The sequence below is a fragment of the Aspergillus steynii genome (genome assembly GCF_002849105.1).
Source record: "Aspergillus steynii IBT 23096 chromosome Unknown P170scaffold_4, whole genome shotgun sequence".
Taxonomy (NCBI): domain Eukaryota; kingdom Fungi; phylum Ascomycota; class Eurotiomycetes; order Eurotiales; family Aspergillaceae; genus Aspergillus; species Aspergillus steynii.
In genome coordinates this window covers 573,627-594,676 of record NW_020194401.1, presented here as the reverse complement: position 1 = coordinate 594,676, position 21,050 = coordinate 573,627, and the positions used below count along the sequence as shown (strand labels likewise).

Sequence of the window (21,050 nt, the reverse complement as noted above, 5' to 3'; positions counted from 1 at the left end):
AGTTGTAATACATGCATCGTCGCATGAGTTCCTAACTCCAAATATAGTAGACAGCTTCATTTGAAGCTACCCGACTTTGCCTGAGAGAATGGACATGTGGCCACGCCTCTCGCCTTGATCACCTCCATGTCGAGACTCATTTCTTCCAATCCCTTTCCCTTCTGTGGCTCCGGCCCGATTGTCATCAAGTTGTATCCCTGTGGCAGATACCGGTCTCCGTGCGAACCGGGCATCCTGCCTCCGAATATTCTAACGAACAACGCCCCGGGTCCCCATTTTGACCAGAGGTTAGGTCGCATGTACCATGGCTGGAGGCTCTTTCGTTCGAAATTGTACAGATTCGTTTCCGGGTTTGGCGTATCGTGCACGAGTCTGACGGCAAGGAACGCGGGACGTGGGAGTGCAAGGTGTTGAAGGACTAGCTTTCGTGTATTTCGAACGAGTCCTAGCACAAGAGAGAGGGAAAGGCTGGGCCGTTCGAGACTGGGACCGTGAGAAATGTATGTACATACATGGGGAGGTGGGATAGATAGGTAACAGAACTTACCCCAAGCTTGTCCTCATGAGATCATCCAAGTCAGCACCCAGCATCTGTCGCACCACTGATTTCAAGAAGCGAGGAAGCGCAGAGTCAACGTAGACTCGGACGTATTGGTCATTTGTTGCGGTCGGTCTCGCAACTTCTTCTTCATAGTTGATGGTCCACTGGTTCAGTTCTATCGCGAAGTGCAGGCCATCTTTCCACCCTTCTGCGCTTGAGGGAAGCACATCAAATGGGATTCCCATATCCTCGCCCAGGCTCTTGTGAAAGATACCAAGGGCACATTTCTCAACATCAGTAAGCTGTCGCCACTCTTCTCTCTCTACCACATTCAGGATCTCGACAAGCCCATCACCTAAGGTGTGGAGAAGATCAGCATCGGTGATTTTGTTGGCGCGGCGGTAGCGGGCATGGCTGAACACGGACGGCGTTAGTTCACTAGGGAAACGTGAGATTGAAGGTATATCGTACTACATACAGATAGTTCATTCTCGCCACAGCCGATGCATAACGATCCGAATCTCGAGGCTGGGACTGCGACTCCCGCAAGAGGATTTCCGTGTCAACAGCACGCTTGCCCGCATTACGCCTGTTGTTCTGGCCCGTCACGGCGAAAAGCTTCGACATCGTCGGAATACCTCCGGCCTATTTCGGGAATAAAAGATGGACTTAGTTATGGTAGTTCGGAATTGATGGTGGGGCTAGCCCGCCACAGGGGCTTTCTTTGTCATACCTTCAGCAAGGCCATTTGACGAGCCTTAGCGAACGCATATGGAAATTCCATTTCTTGCAATTGGGCCATAATCACATTGGCCTCTTTGACTGTCATGCTTGATAAGGGCCTCCGGTGATTGGCGAACGGGGCCTCTATATTTGCCATACGGCGGTACCGAAGAGCTTTAACCAGTGCCATATAGCTGGTGAAGGCTATGAAAATCGCCAAGGAACAATTATTCCATAGCGCATGGAAAGGGTCCGTGATGACGAGCATCCTTTCAGGTTTCGCCGATGGAATGTTGATATTCGAACACAGATTGCTCTGGGGTTGCTTTTAAAAATGATTGAACGGAGAAGCATCCAATGGTGAGCAAAGATATTTATACGATTGCTATGAATTGGCAACAGAAAGCTGTGAGCCACTATCCCAACAAAGCCTGATATATGCAGAACCAAAGGCGTTTCGGAATTGTTGGGCTCAGAGTTATCCAGCGAAGGTCCCAATGTTGGTCATGGACGAGATATTGTAATCGGACCCGTGCGCCGAGGTTGCTCACCGAAATCCCCGGCAGGCTGTCATTCAAGTCCCACAGTCATACAGGGCTGATCTTCTTTGTTCGACGAGACAAATTTCGGACAAATTTGCACTTGCATGTGTCGAGGCTGGAATACACATCAGAAGCCGAGTATATCGGGGGTTTGTCCGTGCCTAGCGAGACGATGTGTTGGGGACTGCCTGTTGAATTCAGTTCTATAAATAAATTACGGTTAACTAAAAATTCTTGTGGGGTAATTGTTGGGCTTTTAATTGTCGGCTAAGATGATTATAATATCAGATCGCAACTTGCATTTGACACAGTCTCTTGACACAATTGATACAGTCCACCCAGCTCGGTAGATATAGAAATGGAGAACCAATCCAATCGGTAAAGAGATATTCATTCAATAGGCGAAGCTGCTCTCTCCACAAATTCCGAATTATGCCCAGAGGTGGAGCCCGGACGATCAAAACGAACAGGACGCCCCCGTTTGAACGTCAGCAACGACGACATCCTCTCCGACGATCGTCGCGCTCAAGTCCGTCGCGCCCAGCGCACATGCCAATTGAATAAGGAGAACTTCTTTTTCGAAATTTGACCACCAGATTCGAACAGCTCGAAGCCAGACTACGCACTGTCGAGGAAGACGTGGCTGGGCTACCCGAGGTGGCTTCAGAGGCGCATCTGCATCTCTCATCCTGATATCTATGCGCGTCTGAAGCGGCTTCATCGAATTCTGACTGATGGGCATAATCCCATTGAGGTCGGCTTCCCTTCCGAGCCATCTCCGGAATCATCCGGTCCTATATTGCGGATGTTGAGAATTTCTTTCCACTTGAGCCCTCCATAATTTGCGATTACAGTGCTCCTCTCTGGGCTCGTCATCCTTGGCCGCCCGCCTGGGTTTAGGAAGACAAATGTCAGGCGTGCGCTGCAAGCTTTGATACGGCGGTTAATCGTATATAACCAGTATATAATCCTTCAAATCATCTTCGCATATATATGTACCTCGGACCATCCGGCTGATTACATTATAGTCTATACCCACCCAACTTGTTATAAAGTCCTGAGCCGGTATCTTGATCCTCAGATTGTGATACAGAAAGCATAGCCAGTATGACCACACTCAAAGATCAAATTGCTGTTGAGCCTATCGACGCCGACTGCTACCGCTCCGCCGTCACTCCCATCCGCATGGGTGATCTGGCTGACTGGGCCTACGGTGGCAACACCCTGGCCATCGCGGTCAACGCAGCCTACGCGACAGTGACAGCAGGCCAGCACCTGTACTCTATCAGTGGTTATTTCGTACGACCCGCCAGCACATCGCAGAAGCTCATCTGCCGCGTTGAACGCATCCGAGACACACCGACCTTCCAAACAAGACATCTTCGCGTGGTCCAATACACTGGGAAATCCGAACAGCTATGTCTGATCGCAACGGCAGATTTCCACATCGATGAGCCGGTGGACATGGTGAATTATTCTGCTCGTCCGCAGCGCCCTGTCCCGTCATCGCCGGCGACCGAAACAGAGATAGAGAAAACGCAAGAACCAGGACTCTACAGGATTCTCGATGCAATGATGGAGCTCCGCCCACACCATGCCAAACGGCACGAGAAAGACGTCCCGGATATTGTCTCAGCTGAGCGGTTCCGAATTCATGACGCTCTTCACACCGAGGCTGACCGAATCGCGGCTCTTGCGTTCTGTATGGATCGTGGACTTGCGTACATTCCCGCGAACCATTCCGGTTACAACTTGTTTGAGGCCAGTGCCTGTGCGACTCTCGACTTTGCGCTGCGGATATTAACTCATGGGCTTGATTTGCAGAATTGGCATGTTAGCGAGAGACAGACTTGTGGCGCGGGGAATGCTAGAGCGCTCAGCGAAGGGAGGGTCTTCAATGGAAACGGCCGGTTACTGGCGAGTATGACGCAGACGACGATTCTGAGGCCGAAGAAAGAGGCATCGAGGATTTGATTTTTTTTTTTTTTCTATATTTCTGTTTCCAAGAGGTGTATATGCTTGGGATTTCTGATGTGATTTTATGAAAATCCTCCATCTTAATAGAAACTGTAGATCACAATTCGTTACTCAACTTTTCGTAGTCACTCCCTCGAATGATGAACTAGGATTTCATTGAGTGGCGCGTAACGTGATTGACAAGGATTACATCAAGCAAGACTACATTTATTATTGGAAATGTGTGAGATTAGGTAGGCGATCAGCTTGCTCACCGCAACAAAAAGCCCCCGCCCATGGAGGGAATATTCCCAGGCGGCGCTTTGGTCACAAGAGAACTGGTAGGTGTGCTTTCTATTGTGATATCTATATTGTCGCCCAGACCCTTTACAGGATCTATGAAACTATTCTGTGCTTGGCGTATGTGAAGAGTTTCGACCGAGGTTGAATGTAGAGGGTTAATATAATCGTCGGTTCAACGAGACACGATACAGAACTGAGCTGGTTGCACCTAAATGCCCGTCATTCGGTTTCTTGGCCTCGGTTATCCAAATCCTTAACATTTCTATTGAAGACGATCCATGAAAAAGATACCCGTCTCATCATTTGGAACCGTGTCTGCATTCCTTCTCTGCTCAGCTCTTTGATATATCATCAACGTTTGATTCCCCCATCGTGGATATCTGGGCGAATCCAACGCGAGTGAGTGTGTTGCGGTAGTTACATGCTATTGTCAATCTAACATGTTCTACGCCCAGAATCCAATTCCAGAAACAGCTGATGTATGTAACTATATTCAAATAACATGTACACTAACTCCACGACAGCACCACTTAGTACTGATAAAAAAAATGATCTTTTTCTAGAAAAAATAAGTAAGCCATCAAAATTATGAAAACAAAAACATACAACAGCCGGGATTCGCTGGTGGTCACCCACCCAACTACTAACCGGCCGGCGTGAGGCTTAAGTACGGCTGAGCGGACGGGAAGCCCTGTTCTCCTCACCCTGTGGTCGTATGTACTAGACAAATAAAAGGAATGGGGAATATAGGAAAGATAATAACTGGAGTCGTCCCTGATCAACTCGTTCTTGCGACGGGCCGTTGCGGGCAGATATTCCGAGCCTGTAGGTATATGTATCATTCGAGTCGGACCGGAGTAATACCGTTTGATATACAATGCGCAAGAGACTAATAACGGAAGTGTTGCTTTTGTTCGGGGATATCTCGATGTTTTAATCTCAGGGTAAGTTGGGCTTTTTTCCCTCGCGCTGTGCCAAAATAAATAAGCGTGTCTACGTGGTTTTTAGGGATTGCCCGCGGATACATGCGCGTAGTCCCCCCACTTCAATAGAATCAAAACATAGGGTGTACTACCTACTTATGACCTGCCTACGGCGAGGCCTCTCTATCGGGGAGAGAAAATCATTGTCGACCAATCCTCAAGGATGCTGCGAATTCCAATCTAAGCAAGAATGTGTACTATTGAGTCCGGAATACTGAAGGTGAGGAGTAAGTACTAATGCGGCCTACGTCCCTCATTTCCCGAAGACACCCACATGGTGAGAGTACCTAAGAGCGATCCGGGGCGATAATAGATGCAGCAAGGCCCAGTAAGCCAAGAAAGCAATAACAGCATCTCAGCAATTCCACTAGTCAGACAAGTAATCCATTTATATATTAGCACGTACGCAGTATTGTGTAGTCTATCACAAACTCCCAGCACACCGCCCGAAATGATAATGAAGACACAACTTTTGCTTTCTTCTCTCAAACAGCCCGACACAAGCGACCATCCTCATGCTCCACCCATCGCTGACTGCCTACAGCAGTACGCGCATAGAATGCCTGATCCGGGTCATATTTATCCTTGATCCTCTGCAGGCAGTCGTAGTTGGCACCGTAGAAGGCCGATTGCCAGTCCGGCTGGTTAAAGTCCGCTTCGTTGAGGTACACGCCGCTGATCTCGCCGGGAGGAGTCAGCGCCTCGAGAAGGGGGATAAGCGTGTTGGTAATGAGCTTATGGTCATTTAGGTTGGCTTGACGGTTCGTGTAATTGAATGGGCTGATTGGTAGGGCGTTAGTTGGCATGCATGCGCCATTGGAAAACTGAAACAGAAGAGGAAGCAGGGGAGGCCTCACAGTCCGAATACTGCAGACATCGCAGTCTTCTGCCAGGCGGGATTGGCGGCATTATTGGCGGCAAGCCGGTCGTGGGCATGATGGACGTTCATGGAGAAGCCGGAGAAAGCAGCCTCGTAGCCAATGATGCGCTGAATAGCCGAAATGAGGCCATCGGGATTGGACTCGACGGTCGACCGGGGGATCAGACGGCCGCCGACGCTCATCTCGGTTATGTTGACTGCCGTTTCAGCCACCGCAGCATGGTATGTTGGGAAGGCGTTGATCGAGTAGTCTGTGGCTTGATGGGATACTGTTTCTCCTACACAAGGAAGGGTGAGCTAGCTTACCGTATGCGATGTCGTGCTTCTCCAGGATCCTTAAGGTCGAGGCCAAGTGGGCGTGAAGCTCTTGTTTCCCGGCCCCTGGGAGAGTCATCGGCCCAGCATTGAACATAACCGAACCCCCCGTAAGAGATGGCGGGAAGACCAGCCAAAGGGCCGTGCCGCCAGTATCCAACAGGGACAAAATATCCAGAAGGTACATGCGGATCACGGCCCAGAAGCGTTCGTCCGCAGTTGAGGCGGAGGTGAACGATAGTGTCGCGACGGCCGTTGGTTCCTCGGGATAGACTCGGACGGTCATGGCCAGAACGACGGCGTAGGTGCCTCCGCCACCCCCACTCAGCGCCCAATATAGATCGGCATGCTGCACGGGTGATGCCGTCAGGATGTCTCCGGTGGCGGTCACCACCTCCCACTCCAGGACTTGGTCTGCAGCCAGCCCGTACCGCGATGCTAATGGCCCATGCCCTCCGCCCTGTGTATAGCCACCCGCGATGCCGATGTCCGGGCAGTGGCCTGTCACGATCGTGAATCCGTGCTGATGAGCCGCATTCTGCGCCTCGAAGCCCTGGACGCCGGCTCCAATGCGCATGGCGGGGCCGGTATATGCCGCCGAGACATACTCAGACACGTAGTCAATGGACTTGAGATGGTGCGTCCACAAGGCCACGGCACCTGGGCCGGTCGATTTACCGATATAGTCATGGCCGGTGTTGCGGATGACTAGGCGGATATTGCGTCGCTGTGTGAAGTCGAGGACTTTACGGACCTCGTCAGCCGAGGTAACATTCGCTGCGTAGCGAGCCAGCGGCCCCACGGTGCAGGGACTGTCCTTTGAGGTAAATGGGGAACAGGAGTCGTTGGCCCACCATGCAGCCATCAGAGAGAACGCGGTCTCGGAGTGCGTGGCCGGAATAGACCAGCGGGCGAGCAGATCGGCGCATGCTTGGCTGTCGTAGGAGCCAAACGGGCCATTTATGTGACAAACATCACCGATCGGATCTACAGCAATCAGATTGCCGGCGATAGATTGATTGAAAGTCTGCCACTCATCCTGGGTGGGCCAGCAGGGGTCATCAGGGAAGCAGCGGCAGGAGGGAGGAAGGGGGTTCTGGTCTCGAGCTGCTATCCAAAGCGCCACGGGGAGAACTGCAAAAGGGAGGAAAAATGCAAGCTTAGGTGGGATTACCATGATGTCAAGTCTCGATGTATGCAACCAGGGCGAAACCCGGGGACGAGCAGTTAATGGCTTAAGTATTTGTATACTTTTCCACCTCCGTAGGGGGCTTGCGAAGGAGTATAAAGCAACCTGGATCAGGATCCGAGTAGGAACAACGCCTGCGGCTCCTCCCCGTGTCAGCCTGTAAAGGTCAAGGGTTAAACATTAAAAAATGTAATATGAACAGGCCATAAGCAAAGAGCTGGCAAGGATTATTGGGGCTATAGACATGGCGCGGAGGCATTGGCCAGTATGGGCAGTGTGGATATTGACTCCCGAGTAGCGCCGATTATGGATGCCTTCTTCGATCATCCGGAATCCGGCTTAAACGAACGGTGCAATCAGATTGCCGGAAACCAAATTAAGAGGCTAAAGTCAGGCTATTGGGCCACTAGGATCAAGTTGGTAAATATCCACTCTCGGCCAGTTGGTCCTGGCGCAACCGTCCCTTTGTCTCCTGCCTAGGACTAAGCACTCTAGCTAGGGACCTTGGCGGGGTTCGCACTGTAGGCGTAAGCGGCCCAAGGCTGGACATAAAGACGTCTCTCCAACCCTCCAACATATCATCCTCCATCTCACCGGCCGGAAAGCTCATGGGATATTGTCCAATAATGCGTGCGGCGATGAGCATCATGTCATTCATTGTTAAGGCTTGTGGTAGACCACTCAGAGGGCCTAAAGCCACATTTGCGCTAACTTAGCATCTTGTATCTTGTGATTCTTTGCGGTGCAGAAGAGGAAGAGGAGCGAAAAAAGGGCTTGTCCTACCAATCCCAAATGGACCGATTACGCACCAGTTCAGGCTGGGTAGTCAATGTTCGGGAATGAATTTGTCCGGCTCTGCAAACCGTTCCTCCCCTGTTGGTGTTGGTTCACTTCATTAGTCTGGAAATAGAAAAAGGACAAAGTCACGTACGCCGGGAAATGCAAAACCGAGAAGCCACCACGGTGGTATCTGGAGGGATGAAGGAAGAGGTGTTTCGATTCCCCCAAGTCGCTAGAGAAGGATAGAGGCACATTGCTTCGAATATAGCTCCCTGTAGATGCTGGCATCGGTGTAGACGATCTCGGCCGGTAGGTGCTAGGTTGGCTCCCTGCTCCTGGAGCTCACGGTAGATGATGTTCGCGATTTCTCACCAGCTCGTAGAACATATCCAACAGAGCCCCTACTGTCGGTTCGCTGCCGGCGACGAAGGCCAGGAGGCTGTCCCCACCTAACTAGACCTTTTTGGTCCTATTATTCCACGCGGGCTTCATGAGATAGTACCTCGGAGCAGGGAGCCGAAAGAAGTCGGTAGAAAAAGACTCGGGAATATATGATACTGCAGAATAGGGACAGGATATAAAGTAACATGACCTGTCTATGACCCTCAGGGCAGTGGAGTAGATGAGATATCGCGTCAGGATATATGGAGCCTGTGCCATTCTCCACAAGTAAAGAGGCCCTGATGCATCACGAGAGACCCGCGTAAGCCAGGCAAGGGACAATAAGTACCTATGCGACTACGTTGCCTTTTCAAGTTGGAGAAAACGACAGGAGCCACAGGCTGGGAAAGGGAAATATCTACACCAAAGAGGGAACATCAAAATAGGTCCCTCTCACTATCCCATGCTTCCCAGGTAGGCTTAACAAAGCATAATTGCACACGAACATAGCGTTCCAATCAAAGACGGCTACATCAGCACAATCGTCTGAGTACTTTCTGGCTTGTTTGGACAGCCAGGTAGCATTATATGTGAAAAGGGGAGCCAGTCCCATGGTTGCCTCCATGCGCTCTTCATACTGGGCTGGAGTGACCTCGGCAAGCAGGAAGTCCTTCTTGTGCACGATATGGGTATTTTTGACCTCCAATATTGCCAGAGTGGTTAGTAATTGTTGAACTTCCGAGTACAACGCCCATTGTACGTCAAAGCGGCTTCTCGGTCCACCTTGCCTTTCGGAAGAGCACACAACAGCGAGACCAGCAGGAGCCATCTACTGCAGCGCGGTGTTCACCGGGTCCAAAGTCGTAAAGTAGCTAGCATCAGATTCTGTATTTAAGCGGTGCGATGCTTTTAGTCGAGGTAACTTGTCGGAAAGCGTACTAAACGGCCGCAATAATGGAAGATATATGTCCGCGATACCCCTGAAAACCGAATTGTCGTCCTTGATATATACAGGCACTGCGGCTGCATCAACGGTAGAGTCCACGTTGGACTTGAATTCACGGTATTGACCATTGAAGCATAATTTGCTATCTGGCGTGGTGGGCAATTTCACGTCGAAGGACTGGTAAATGCTTGAAGATATGGCTGTTCAAGATGATCTTGGAAGCAGACAAAGATCAGTTGGGGGGAGATGATAGATGTACAAGTTGATGATTTGCGTTCCAACGGTGGTCGTTGCCGTTTGATAGATAAACACAAGAATAGCACCTTGTATAGTACCGACCTAGTATATGCATGCACCGAGTAGATCTGTCTACGGAGTAGAAGTGTGAGCTGGCTTGACTTCATCGAATTAGGAGCAGTTGGTGTGTGACGGAGATGTGATAGTGACAAGTCTTGCATATGCCACCTAGCGAGACCAATCATTGACCGCGGCGTAGCTAATAATGGGTTCCTGTCCTCCACAAAACAAGCCACCAAAAGTTTGTGCGACCAAGCTACGGAGTACGCCGTAGCTATTCCCTGTCTAAGGTCCCTTTTGACCCTTTGGGTTAAGATCTGCAGCTGCGTATGACGGCGGATAACGGTCACGCCGTCCAAAAAAAAGAAAAAAGAGAAAGAGACAGAGAGAGAGAGTTGGGTTGTAGGAGCAGAATCTCATCGAGCTTGATACAATGCCTCTAAATATAAATATCAATAAATTCTGCGCGCGCGGTATGGTGGCAAAGTTTTGGGTTAGTTCAATCGAATCAGTCATTGGTTCATAATAAAGGTAACCGGTCGGCAGTTGATAATAAAAAGGATTTTTTTTTTGCCGGTAATCAGTTTATCTGGTCCGACATGATCGCGAAAGTCACCTTTACTTTCCACTTACCTTTATACTTGCCCTTCTACAAGGAGAATATATTCATTTGAGGACTCATAAACAAGCCCGCCACGTCTTCCCGTTGAATAGATTGAACTCTGCTATGGATTCCCCCAATACCTTTCCTTATACAAAGGGCCACAGACTTCGCATATCCTCCCATGTTGCTCCTGCGCCAACGCCGGTAACCATAGATTGCTGCCGTGATGGACAAGCCGGAAGAGAAGAACGAGCCCGGCTTACTCCTTTGCAAAGATGCATCGAACATCCCCCTCTACCTGGAAACTCGGGGTCTGAATCGGCCGACCTGGAAATACTTGATCCGCTAAAAGTTGGAGAAGCCCACAACGCGCAAGTTTTCATCGCCGAAATGCATGAAACTGGGACTACCGATCATGCAAAGAACAAGGTCGTGGCCAAAGTGTATGACCCTCTTTACTTCGATGATCAAGACGGATACCTCAATCCTTTTCGATGTGTGGACAAACACTACACTCATGAGGTTCATACATACACCCTACTTGCCCATCTTCAGGGCAGTCTTATCCCAAAGTTTTATGGGTCGTTTTCCCTTGAAATTCCGGGACCAGGGTCTACATTCCGCGGTGTTCGACTTATTGTGATCGAATACATTCCTGGACTATCCATGTTGCAGGCTCATCCAGAAAATTATCCTTCGCCTTGCCGCCAGCAAATCGTGAAATCAGTGATAGACTTCGAAAGTCGAGCTTATGAACGTGACATTGTTCTCACCGATCTGTGTCCAAGAAATGTGATGTTACTTGACCCTAATGACTACCCACAAAGGACGATTGTGTTCTTGGACTTTGGGGGAGCAATTTTTGGGCGCAGGTTAGACGGGCCTAGGACAATCCGCTCGAATCTATTTCTTGGTCAATACATAAGTCCGCTCGTGCGATGGAGCTCATCTATGTCATTCCTTTTCAGCGACTGGATTGATTGGGAGATGAGACCCTGGATTGAAGCTGAATATTCCCATGAAGTCGCGTCTGTCACAGAGGAAATGAGAAAGAAGTTTAGTTACAATCTTACTTGATGTATCACTGCAATTAGTGCAATACAGAATCAGTACATCGTGAATTATAGTAAGGCTTCTAATGGCGGCTTATGTAGATGTAGCAAAACTAATGACTTCGAATACTGGATTGTAGAATCTCAGAAATTGATTGTTTCGGCTTTGAATGTCCCACCATTATGAATATTCTTTCCTGCTGAAAAGTTTCCACTAAAGACTTGGGTCAAGGTCGGGGTCGGGGTCGGAGTCGGGGCAGGATCTTTATCCCGAGATACGCCCTGAACTGGCCTTGCCTTTTTGTCCCAGTATGATAGTATGCCCTTCGCACAGGCTGCAGCCGTTGCAGCGGCATAAGGCTGCCACCTTTTATTCTTATGACTATCTGCATAGTCAGATGACCCTTTGACTACCATAGTTGGTATTGTTTCCGATAGGCCTGCTCCCTCCATCTCAAAAGCAATCACCCCTTCCTTTTGAGCGATGAGGTCGCGATGGAGGGCTGACTTAATGACCTGGTCATCTGAAAGCATGCCACCAAAGTGTATTTCTGGGGAGTGATACATAAGGCTGGACCCTGTCTCGGCCATTTGTTGGATTCGAGTCCGAGGTACTAATTTACCCAAGTCACACCCGAGCTCAGTACACGACATCTCCAAGGCTTCAGGACAGACATCATCGTCGGAGCAAATGCCAGTTGCACACGCCTTTGTATCATGTTTATGGATATAAGCCGCCTCGAAGACTTTATCCTCTTCGACCCCAGGGTATGTTGAAAGCGCAAAATCAGGTGAGCTGGATATGGTGCGAAGATTGGTTCGCATTCGATCTCTTAGTTTGCTTTGAACGGCTTTTTCCTGTAGTTTGGATAAGAAGCAGGCTATTTCCTCGCTCGGCCTTGCTGGATTATCCCGCAGCAGATTATTCCGAGCGAAAATGTGTGGATATAGCATTCCAAAGTCCGATTGTATAACATGAGTCGTGATGATTACATCTCCTAAAAGGATCTCCCGTTTGGCCTGTGTGAGAGGCACCACACCGCATATGCCAACCAATAGGCCTAGTCGAATGTGTGGGAAGGTAAAACGGAGGTTCGCTGCGACGGTTGATGCCGACACCTTACCTATACGAGGCATATGAGCTAGAACAACGCGGTGCTGACACATTAGGCCGATCGTATAGCTGTTGTTGTCCCCATGGGCCTTCATGAACTGCCCATCCTGGTCCCAGATCTCATCAAACAGCGCTATCACAGCATCCGCCTCAACAACAAGGGCGCAGAATATGGCAATTTCAAAGGTTCGACGATCTGGAGGCCCGGTAGCTCCATTGGCGAGCATGGCTGATAGGGTAAACTAGATTATAGCTCGGTATAGTAACTGGAAGCTATATTGACTTGATCTGGACGATGGGATTCTGTGGACTCGGAACGAAATGGGCTCAGAATGGGGATTCGGAACATCAAATTTAACGAAGGCTCTGAAGTTATATCTTGCTGTGTAAAAAGTTTTTGTATGTTAAATTGAGTTCCGCAAGGGACTAGAATAACAAGATTGGTCGAGATGGGATCATCCCGTCAAAATGCGATTGCGTGGCTCTCGGTTGAGCAAGGCTGTGAAAGATGCGTGATACGCCAAGAACGTGATACTTTTTTGCGGCTGCATGTCATCGTGAGTTCTTATTTGCCAGAACTGACCAGGGTTGTATTGCCCCGCATTGGGCTGGCGCTTCTCATGTTGGCCTGTTGGGACTCTCCACCGACACCCAGTTCTCACTTCCAAAGCACCTAAACAGAGCGCAGATTAAATCAATCCAAGCTGTGATAACCATGGAAAAAGCGCAGCATTTCACTGGTGATTACAGGAGCGAACAACACCAGCTAAATGGCAATAACTTCTATGGCAATGTCTCTTTTTCTGCACCACCTCAGAGGGATTCAGTGTCGACAAACGATCGGAGAAAAATATCCCCATGGATCAATGACGAAAGTGATGAAACGTCTGGATTTGGTCTAGATAAGTGTCGAATCTGGGATGGTGAGTAGTAACTGGGAGCCTATCATTCGACGGATTGAAACTAATAAAACAAGCCTGTCTCGACTCACTGAGATCTGAAGAGCTGAACGACCGGGAGCAAAGTATAGACAGACATCACGACGGCACCTTTGAATGGCTATTTAATTCGCCAGAGTACGTGCGCTGGATCGCCGAGCACGGATTACTTCTGATTCGAGGAAAGCCCGGCTGCGGAAAGTCTACGCTCATGAGATTTGCACTGGAAAAGCAAATGGATTACGCTGCTACATCCGAATGTATTGTACTGTCCTTCTTCTTCCATGCGCGCGGCACGAAGCTCCAGAACGGGATTATGGGACTCTTTCGTTCCCTGCTTCTACAATTGTTGGACCAAGATGACAGCTCCCAAACCACGTTTAAAGAAATCTGCCGCAAGCGCTGGGTCACAGGGGGTAAAAAGAAATTGCACATGGATTGGAACGAACAGGAACTGCAAGTGAATCTCCAGAAGATGGTCCTCGAATGCTCCGCTCGGCGTGAAATCACGATTTTTGTCGACGCAATCGATGGCTGCAGGGATCAAGACCGAGATCGTGTCATCAAATTCTTTCATATCCTCAAAGGTAGAGCACAGCCAAGGCTAAGTAGGCCGAGGATTTGCTTTGCATGCCGCCCCTACCCAGATGGCCAAATAGATGCAGACTTTTATGTTCGGCTCGAAGAAAGAAATCAGCATGACATCGAGATCTTCGTGGAACAGGAATTGCGGCTACCTGATGAAACATCGGAAGATGCAGAAGCGCTGAAGAATATCCTGCGGAGCAGAGCTGACGGAATGTTCCTTTGGCTTGTTCTTGTCATCCCTCGTGTCCACGAGATGAGCGGTAAAGGCTTGAGTTCCAAGTCTATACAGTCGGAGATCCTACAATGTCCACGAGAGCTGAATGGCCTGTACGAAGGTCTTTTGAGAGGAATCGAAGATCATGAGCTGCGAGAGGCTTGCAGTTTATTTCAATGGATCTGTTTCTCGATTCGCCCATTGTGTCTCGATGAACTCAGGATTGCCATGAATATCCAGCTTAGCGGTATGAAAGTGTCCTTACGAGAATATGAGGACCAAGACAACCCCAACTACATACCGAATGAGGCGAAAATGAAGAAGAGAATGATATATTTGAGTAGAGGGCTTGTGGAAATGACTAGTGCAAAATCGAAAGAAGGAAAGCTGCTCATCGGCTTTGGTCATGAAACCATTAAAGACTTTTTGTTAAAGAAGGGCTTGGGCTATCTGGGTGCTAGATTGAAGCAGACTCAAAGCCTTGTCAAGGAGGCAAACTTTCAGCTGGGGAACACGTGTCTACGCTACTTGTCCACCCAAGAGATTTGCAATATTGAGAAACCGACTGCATTTTCCGACACGTTCGGGTTCCTTTGTTATGCTGCCACGTTTTGGGTCTCTCATGCAGTTGCAGCAGAGAGAGAGGGATGCGGGGAGTGCATTGCGTGGCCGAATCGAAGCTTCCTGGAAACATGGATTAACGTCTGCAATGGTGCCAAATATGATGTACCGGGAGGTTTTAAGGAAGGGACTACGCTAATGCACATTGCAGCAGTATATGGCCTGGAGACCCTGGCCAGAAGAATCGTCGGTCAAAATGCGCAAGAGAATAAAAGACCTTCCACCAACAGGTGGTCAAGACTGCAGAAATGCCCAAACAGGATTAGCACACTTTTACTTACCACTCGTCTAACTGGGCGAAAGGATAATGTGGACACTACACTGTATAGATCTTATAGGCAGCCTAACAAGAGCAAAGAATAGGTATTCAGCTAATCCATCCTGAGGATAACGGGAACCCAAAGACAAGCAGAAGAATTGCCGGATGACAGGTGCTCCGGGCACGATACAACCAAATGGGTGATGGCTTACAGAAAGGACAAAGCTGGTAATTAGCCACTATATTTAGCGGCAGACAATGGTCAGCTGGAGATTCTTCTTTGAATGGGGGATAACCGCCGATGTCCACACGGAAGCTGATGATCACCAATGGACACAGTTGCATGCAGCCTTAGCTTGTTGTTCGACCGAGGTCTCCAAACTCATTCTAGAAATAGGGGCTGCTATTAATATCGGAGATAAAGATGGGTGGACACGAGCACCTTGCATCTCTGGGATAATAACATGGCAAAGGCCTTCCTCCCGTTCAACACATTCGCACTCATCTAAACGGCCATTATCCTCGATATTGCCAGCTCAGCCTCAGAGCAGAATTTCTACCAAATCCTCCGAGGAGAATCCACCTGCCACTTAAAGACGACTGGACCAATCTCGCGTCGTTCGCAGATATGTAGTATACCGGAAGTGTGGTAAAGGAGACCCCTCGCTTAAACACTGCGCAAGCACGACCTTTGATGAGAGAAGTCGTGCACGAATACGGAATGACTCTACCGAGCGAATAGCACCTGCTGAAGCGGACCGCCCTGCGATGCTAGAGGATCAGGACCGGCTTGACCCTCCTATGTTGTTTCTGTCTTTCGGCGCAGGTCGACATCATTGGTAAGCTTTGTGTTCTGACGTCTCTCTGCTTTGGTGTTGAAGGTGGCGAGTCTGGCTTATATCTCGGGATAAGCGTTTGCCCTGCACTTGAACAAGCTCCTTGTGGTGTACATTGTGGCGCACTACGACATAGAGCCGTTGGATGCCAGGCCAGAAGATTGGACAATCGCGGATAAGGGAAATGTGACTATCAGGTTCCGGCATGTAGGAAGGAAATGAATGCGAATGTCAGATTGAAGGAGTCAGATATTGATCGCAAGAAGAGGTGAGGAGTTTGTAGTAGCCACTCCATTCAGCTTTGACTTCTGAAGACCATGAGAGTTAACGGAAATGAATTATGGAAAAAGGTCTAGTCTTACAAATAATAGAAAACTTCTAATATCATCTGAACTCTTATGGATTGGCTTCTATCATACTGTGATATCTATATATTATTTCTATCTTTTACCATGTAATGTAGATCGTATATCTTTCTTTCAAAACACCTATGATAAAGACACATGCGCTAAAATATGAAGGTGCTGTTAAAGGTCTCTGATTATATATTAAAGACTTAGTTTCTGGGATTACTCTAGTAAAGAATAGTTTCTTTACCGCAAAATCTCAGAATAACAGGATCAATTACCGTAGAAGGGCGGATAAAAAAAGGTTACTATTAAATTTTAATAATCTTAATTTTCTTTTCTTGATTTTATTAATTTTTTTAGAAGCTATAGAATAAGTGTTTTAGAACTGGGCCTGTGGGTTTAGAGACTTTAAGATGGAATAAACGGAGACTTTTGCCCCAGTTGTTCCCGTCTATGACAAATCAGTAATAACCAAGCGTTCGCACTTGTTGGATGGGACCAGACCGCATTTCGTTTTGTCTAATCCAGATGTGGCAACTAATGGAGTCTGATTATGCCATAGAGATAGGAGATAACCGGTCATCATCATCTCTGTGCAAATCGAGTGGGTAAGCAGCAGAATAACACCCACATGAACAAGGTCAGGGCCGTTATGAAGTTGGGTGGGACAAAAAGGAAAGAAAAAAAGAGAGAGAAAATCACGATAACTATGGCGATGACTTCAGCACCTGCAGGTGAATTTAAAGTTGGAATTCGCCACTATTATGCAGGCCCCGCAAGTAGGACAGAATGTTTGATCGCCCTTGCCGCATTCTTACTCAAGGCTTTCATACTGCATCCTGACATATATGGAAACTCCCTGACGCAACAGAGTGGCCGCCTTGATCATGTGTCAAGTCAGGCGAGCTCACCGATATTCCATTCAATCCAGATTTCTGGACGTGCTAGTCCCTTACTTAAATCTATTTCCTTTTGGGTCTGTCTGCATTGGCTTGCAACTCAACAGTCTTCTCTTCTTTTCGTCCTTGCCAATAGACATTCTTCCAGACTTATATACTTCCCTACCGGATAATGTTATATATTCTACATGGCGTCCGTTCTACTTCCTAGGGTGCATCTGGTCTGGACAGGTATAGATGAAAGAGGTACTTTCTAAAAGAGTTACACAGGCACAAGACCTCCATTCATTTAGAAAAAGCACTATGATACCAAGAGTCGAGAATTCGTAATAGATAAATTCGGGTAAGTGAATAAAGTACTAAATAGGTCTGAGTGAATAGAAAGGCAGGAGAAATTGTAAGAATTCAACTTTGTTAGAAATTCCAGTTTTCCTCCGCGCATATATTCTTCCCGAAGTGGAAGGCAGTTGTCATAATGACTCGATCTCATTTCTATGACTCAACTCCTATTCTCTGTCACTTGCCAAAAGTCAACAAAAATCCTCAGCCAGGATTCTTTTCGAAAATTTGACAGTTTCCTCAGCATCAAACAGCTTGGCCACTATGGATGGCTCTCTACTGTCCACGTTTCTCACAAGGGGCTGGCCTCCCTCCATCTCGAAAACCTCGCAGAAGAACCGACATTGTTACACCATCTCCATGGATTCAGGTACAGCAGCGTACATCGTGCCTAATCAAGAGTCACCCAGCGACCTGTTCAAGAAAGCCACCGATTTCTGCAGTACGATTCAGGAAAGAGTGACGGAAAAAGGAAGCGGCGGGTTCAAGATTCTGAGCAATACGCTGACCAAACAGTCTGGGACCGCCATATTTGGTAGCAACTACATTGAAAGCGCGGGCCTCGATTTAGAAGAAACGATTAATATCTGCGAGCGAGTTTTTCGCGGGGAGCACGTCGACCCCGAGCATATCCCTTCAAGGTAAATAATAATTCCTACGCTCCGGGGTCAACTACCACTGACTATGTGGCATCACGGTTGATAGAGAAGATGAATACGAGAAAAGGCTCATTACCAAGATTCACTCAGGAACTCTGACCTCGCACATTGTTCGAAGTCGACGGGAGGTAATCCAGCACGCATTAGCATTCCAGCACATTATCACGAGAATGGTTCTCAACGATGAACCTTTGACCGAAGAGCTCATTCTAAACACGCACTACATCCTCACCAAGAAGATTGATACACCTGGCGGGACCTCATGGAGAGAATATTCCGGAAAATATCGCACTGTCCATGTGCACGCCGGTGCCACAAATTTTGTCACACCCAAGTATGTACCCACGAAGGTTCGTGAGCTCGTCTCGGAATTTGAAGCCGACATTACGCGCATAGAAGCGAGTCAGGACATTGACCCGTTCACTCTGGCTGCGAAATATTGCAGTGACTTTGTCATGATCCATCCATTCGTGGATGGCAATGGGCGGATGTGTCGACTCATTCTGAACGCCATTCTCCTCAAATACGCGGGTATTGTTCTTTGTCTTGGTGAAAACGATGAAAGCCGCCAGCAGTATCTTGATATCCAGAGAAGAGCTGGCGAACGTATGGAGGGATCCGGGGAGCTCGCAGCATTAATTCTAAAGAAGTCGATCGCAAGGTATCGCACTCTGAAACAGAAACTTGCGGGGAAGAAGGCCCCTGTTTAATTGATCCTAAATCTTGCTGTCTTGTTTTTTCTATTCTTTAACCGTTCTCCATGTATACAATGCTTCAGCGCATAGCGATATCATACTTCATCGAGTATTTCAGAAATAGCCGAGTGCGGCAATGACCTTCAAATTCCTGTTCTCATCCGACGGTAGGGAGAAGTTATATACATGCTTGATACTGGAAGAAATCGATATTACACAGCCACTCAACTGGTTATGCTTAGTTCCGAGTGATAAAAGGCAGCTGAGAGAAGGTAACACAAACGTTCAAGCATCGAAATAAGCAAAAGGAAGATTAGAAAATGGACCGTTTCCATATGTTGAAACAACAGAACAGGGGTGAAGCCCACGCAGACATTTCCTAAGCATCCATGAGATCCTCCAAAGCAAAGCCTAGTGCTTTTGCTACCCTTTCCAAGCTCTGGCGCTGAACATCAGCGTACCAATCATCCAGATTCAGGACTGTTCCCTCCAGCGCCTGTCCAAGACCTTTCTGGTCCGATAATGAGTACATGGGGCCAACAGATGCACCCGGGGAATGGGTATTAGTCTGTAGATTTGACTGGAAGATCCCCGCCGCTGAAAGGGGCAAAAAGTCTTCATATGTAATTGGTACAGCCTCCACCACTCCTCTTGAAATCAATTGATCCAGAATCAAGCCCTCTTCTTTGTCAATAGCCGGGGTGGTGTGTATCGGCTTGATGCACCGGAACTGGCAGTAGATGAGTCCCTGTTGCCGCAGGTCTTTCCAGCTATCCGGGTATTTCTGGAAGACTTCAATGGTCCGCGCGTCTGCTTCCTCGGGACTCAAACCGACACTGACATTGCGACTTTGCTGTAGGAGCTTGTCGTACAAGTCTCGCCCCTTCGGCGTCACCGCTGCTCCTCGCTGCTCGATCTCACCGAATCGTGCCTTGTGGCTTCCCTGAATGAGGGTAGCTTTAGGGTCGAACATCTGTAGATCACCGTTGAGATCACTCCCAGTGCCCGGAAGTTTTGACTGCCAGAGCTGGACGGGCTCTTCGAGTGCCAGAAAGCTTGTCTGGCGTAGAAGAATGGGACACTTTCGAGGCGGAGGCCCTTCGATCTGAGACTTAGCAGCCATGCCAGCTGCTTTCATGGCCGACTGAACGGCAGTGATGTCCAGAGTGCGTGGGGTTAGATGGTTTATGTGAGCATTTTGAAAGCATACAATGTCGGCTAGAATGGGGTGTTCGGCCTTGAGGATCTCGTACTGATCGAGAGTTGCAGCGGCTATGGACTGCCATCCGAAGGTAGCTAGGGCTTCTGGGATGAAAGTCTCGGCTTGACGGGCATTTAGCCGTCCACCCTGTGACTCTGCTACGTCAAGAATATCGAATAGCCCGTGGCTGAAGATCTTTCTTTGGCCAAGAAGGGAGAGGGATAATTCGCGGGCCTCGTGGCTGGCCAGAAGCTCAGGTCGAAGCAGGGTTGTAAAGACGCGGAAGGGGTTGCGCTCGAGACTAGTGACGTCTGTCGGGCGAAAGCAGGTTGCATGCATAGGAAGACCGGCAATTGACAGGTCGTAGTATCCAACTGGATGCATACCCAGTATGGCGAAGATCCTTTTGATAGTCCGTAGCTCGAACGGGGTGCCCAGGCGAATGGCTCCGTGTCGTTCCAGCGTTAGTCGGTCGGAACTGATGCGCATCGCATCCAGGTCGTATATGTCACCAGGAGACACATCATTTCGATCATTTGGATCAATTCTATGCAAGACTCGACTGTTCACTTCACGTACAATATCGATCAAATTTCCATAAAGCGGCACTTCGGTTCGATACATGGATGACATGGCTGCCGCAAAACGGGTGCGTAGTGTGTCGCTATCGACAAAGGTCGAGGGCGACGTACTATTCGTGCCTGAGCTCATGGCGTTTAATGTAAGTATCGAAGTGGGACTAAACTGAACGTGTGCAGCAATAGGCTCCAAGCTTTGAGTGGTAGTGGACAGCCGTATCAGCCCTTGGGACGGGCGAAGCACGGCTAAGTAGTTCTTATGCCAGA

The 21,050-nt window shown here is 48.6% G+C and overlaps 10 protein-coding genes across 10 annotated transcripts; 5 read left to right on the top strand and 5 right to left on the bottom strand.

Annotated features, from left to right (window-relative positions):
• Positions 1 to 56: 56 nt before the first annotated feature.
• Positions 57 to 1,532, bottom strand: P170DRAFT_358151 (uncharacterized protein; the record flags this gene model as incomplete). Its single annotated transcript, XM_024844264.1, has 4 exons — positions 57 to 483; positions 548 to 955; positions 1,020 to 1,186; positions 1,275 to 1,532. The coding sequence occupies 4 exons, from the start codon at positions 1,530 to 1,532 to the stop codon at positions 57 to 59; spliced, it is 1,260 nt and encodes a 419-aa protein (XP_024704099.1).
• A 1,381-nt stretch (positions 1,533 to 2,913) lies between these two features.
• Positions 2,914 to 3,780, top strand: P170DRAFT_356729 (thioesterase family protein; the record flags this gene model as incomplete). Its single annotated transcript, XM_024844171.1, has 1 exon — positions 2,914 to 3,780. The coding sequence occupies one exon, from the start codon at positions 2,914 to 2,916 to the stop codon at positions 3,778 to 3,780; it is 867 nt and encodes a 288-aa protein (XP_024704098.1).
• A 1,654-nt stretch (positions 3,781 to 5,434) lies between these two features.
• On the bottom strand, positions 5,435 to 7,420 carry P170DRAFT_407479 (FAD-dependent oxidoreductase; the record flags this gene model as incomplete). Its single annotated transcript, XM_024846685.1, has 3 exons — positions 5,435 to 5,828; positions 5,906 to 6,179; positions 6,211 to 7,420. 3 exons carry the CDS (start codon positions 7,418 to 7,420, stop codon positions 5,534 to 5,536), a joined length of 1,779 nt encoding a protein of 592 aa, XP_024704097.1. The 3' UTR covers positions 5,435 to 5,533.
• Positions 7,421 to 7,889: 469 nt separating this feature from the next.
• Positions 7,890 to 8,461, top strand: P170DRAFT_436501 (uncharacterized protein; the record flags this gene model as incomplete). The annotated part of the gene is made up of 3 exons (XM_024849170.1): positions 7,890 to 8,122; positions 8,216 to 8,305; positions 8,364 to 8,461. Exons 1-3 carry the CDS (start codon positions 8,059 to 8,061, stop codon positions 8,456 to 8,458), a joined length of 249 nt encoding a protein of 82 aa, XP_024704096.1. The 5' UTR covers positions 7,890 to 8,058.
• A 550-nt stretch (positions 8,462 to 9,011) lies between these two features.
• On the bottom strand, positions 9,012 to 9,728 carry P170DRAFT_357120 (uncharacterized protein; the record flags this gene model as incomplete). Its single annotated transcript, XM_024844196.1, has 2 exons — positions 9,012 to 9,422; positions 9,444 to 9,728. Coding segments are annotated over 2 exons (696 nt in total), but the record flags the coding sequence as incomplete, so codon positions are not given.
• A 702-nt stretch (positions 9,729 to 10,430) lies between these two features.
• P170DRAFT_436500 (uncharacterized protein) lies at positions 10,431 to 11,545 on the top strand. The gene has a single exon (XM_024849169.1). The coding sequence runs from the start codon at positions 10,564 to 10,566 to the stop codon at positions 11,515 to 11,517; it is 954 nt and encodes a 317-aa protein (XP_024704094.1). The 5' UTR covers positions 10,431 to 10,563; the 3' UTR covers positions 11,518 to 11,545.
• A 212-nt stretch (positions 11,546 to 11,757) lies between these two features.
• On the bottom strand, positions 11,758 to 13,059 carry P170DRAFT_455652 (purine and uridine phosphorylase; the record flags this gene model as incomplete). Its single annotated transcript, XM_024851551.1, has 2 exons — positions 11,825 to 13,059; positions 11,758 to 11,789 (listed from the first exon to the last, which is right to left on the bottom strand). Exons 1-2 carry the CDS (start codon positions 12,831 to 12,833, stop codon positions 11,758 to 11,760), a joined length of 1,041 nt encoding a protein of 346 aa, XP_024704093.1. The 5' UTR covers positions 12,834 to 13,059.
• A 215-nt stretch (positions 13,060 to 13,274) lies between these two features.
• On the top strand, positions 13,275 to 15,727 carry P170DRAFT_407467 (uncharacterized protein). The gene is made up of 2 exons (XM_024846684.1): positions 13,275 to 13,529; positions 13,583 to 15,727. The coding sequence occupies exons 1-2, from the start codon at positions 13,322 to 13,324 to the stop codon at positions 15,328 to 15,330; spliced, it is 1,956 nt and encodes a 651-aa protein (XP_024704092.1). The 5' UTR covers positions 13,275 to 13,321; the 3' UTR covers positions 15,331 to 15,727.
• A 2,283-nt stretch (positions 15,728 to 18,010) lies between these two features.
• P170DRAFT_446609 (Fic family protein) lies at positions 18,011 to 19,019 on the top strand (the record flags this gene model as incomplete). Its single annotated transcript, XM_024850815.1, has 2 exons — positions 18,011 to 18,265; positions 18,390 to 19,019. 2 exons carry the CDS (start codon positions 18,011 to 18,013, stop codon positions 19,017 to 19,019), a joined length of 885 nt encoding a protein of 294 aa, XP_024704091.1.
• Positions 19,020 to 19,241: 222 nt separating this feature from the next.
• P170DRAFT_436499 (DUF1338 domain protein) lies at positions 19,242 to 20,994 on the bottom strand. Its single transcript, XM_024849168.1, has one exon. The coding sequence runs from the start codon at positions 20,692 to 20,694 to the stop codon at positions 19,384 to 19,386; it is 1,311 nt and encodes a 436-aa protein (XP_024704090.1). The 5' UTR covers positions 20,695 to 20,994; the 3' UTR covers positions 19,242 to 19,383.
• Positions 20,995 to 21,050: the final 56 nt, after the last annotated feature.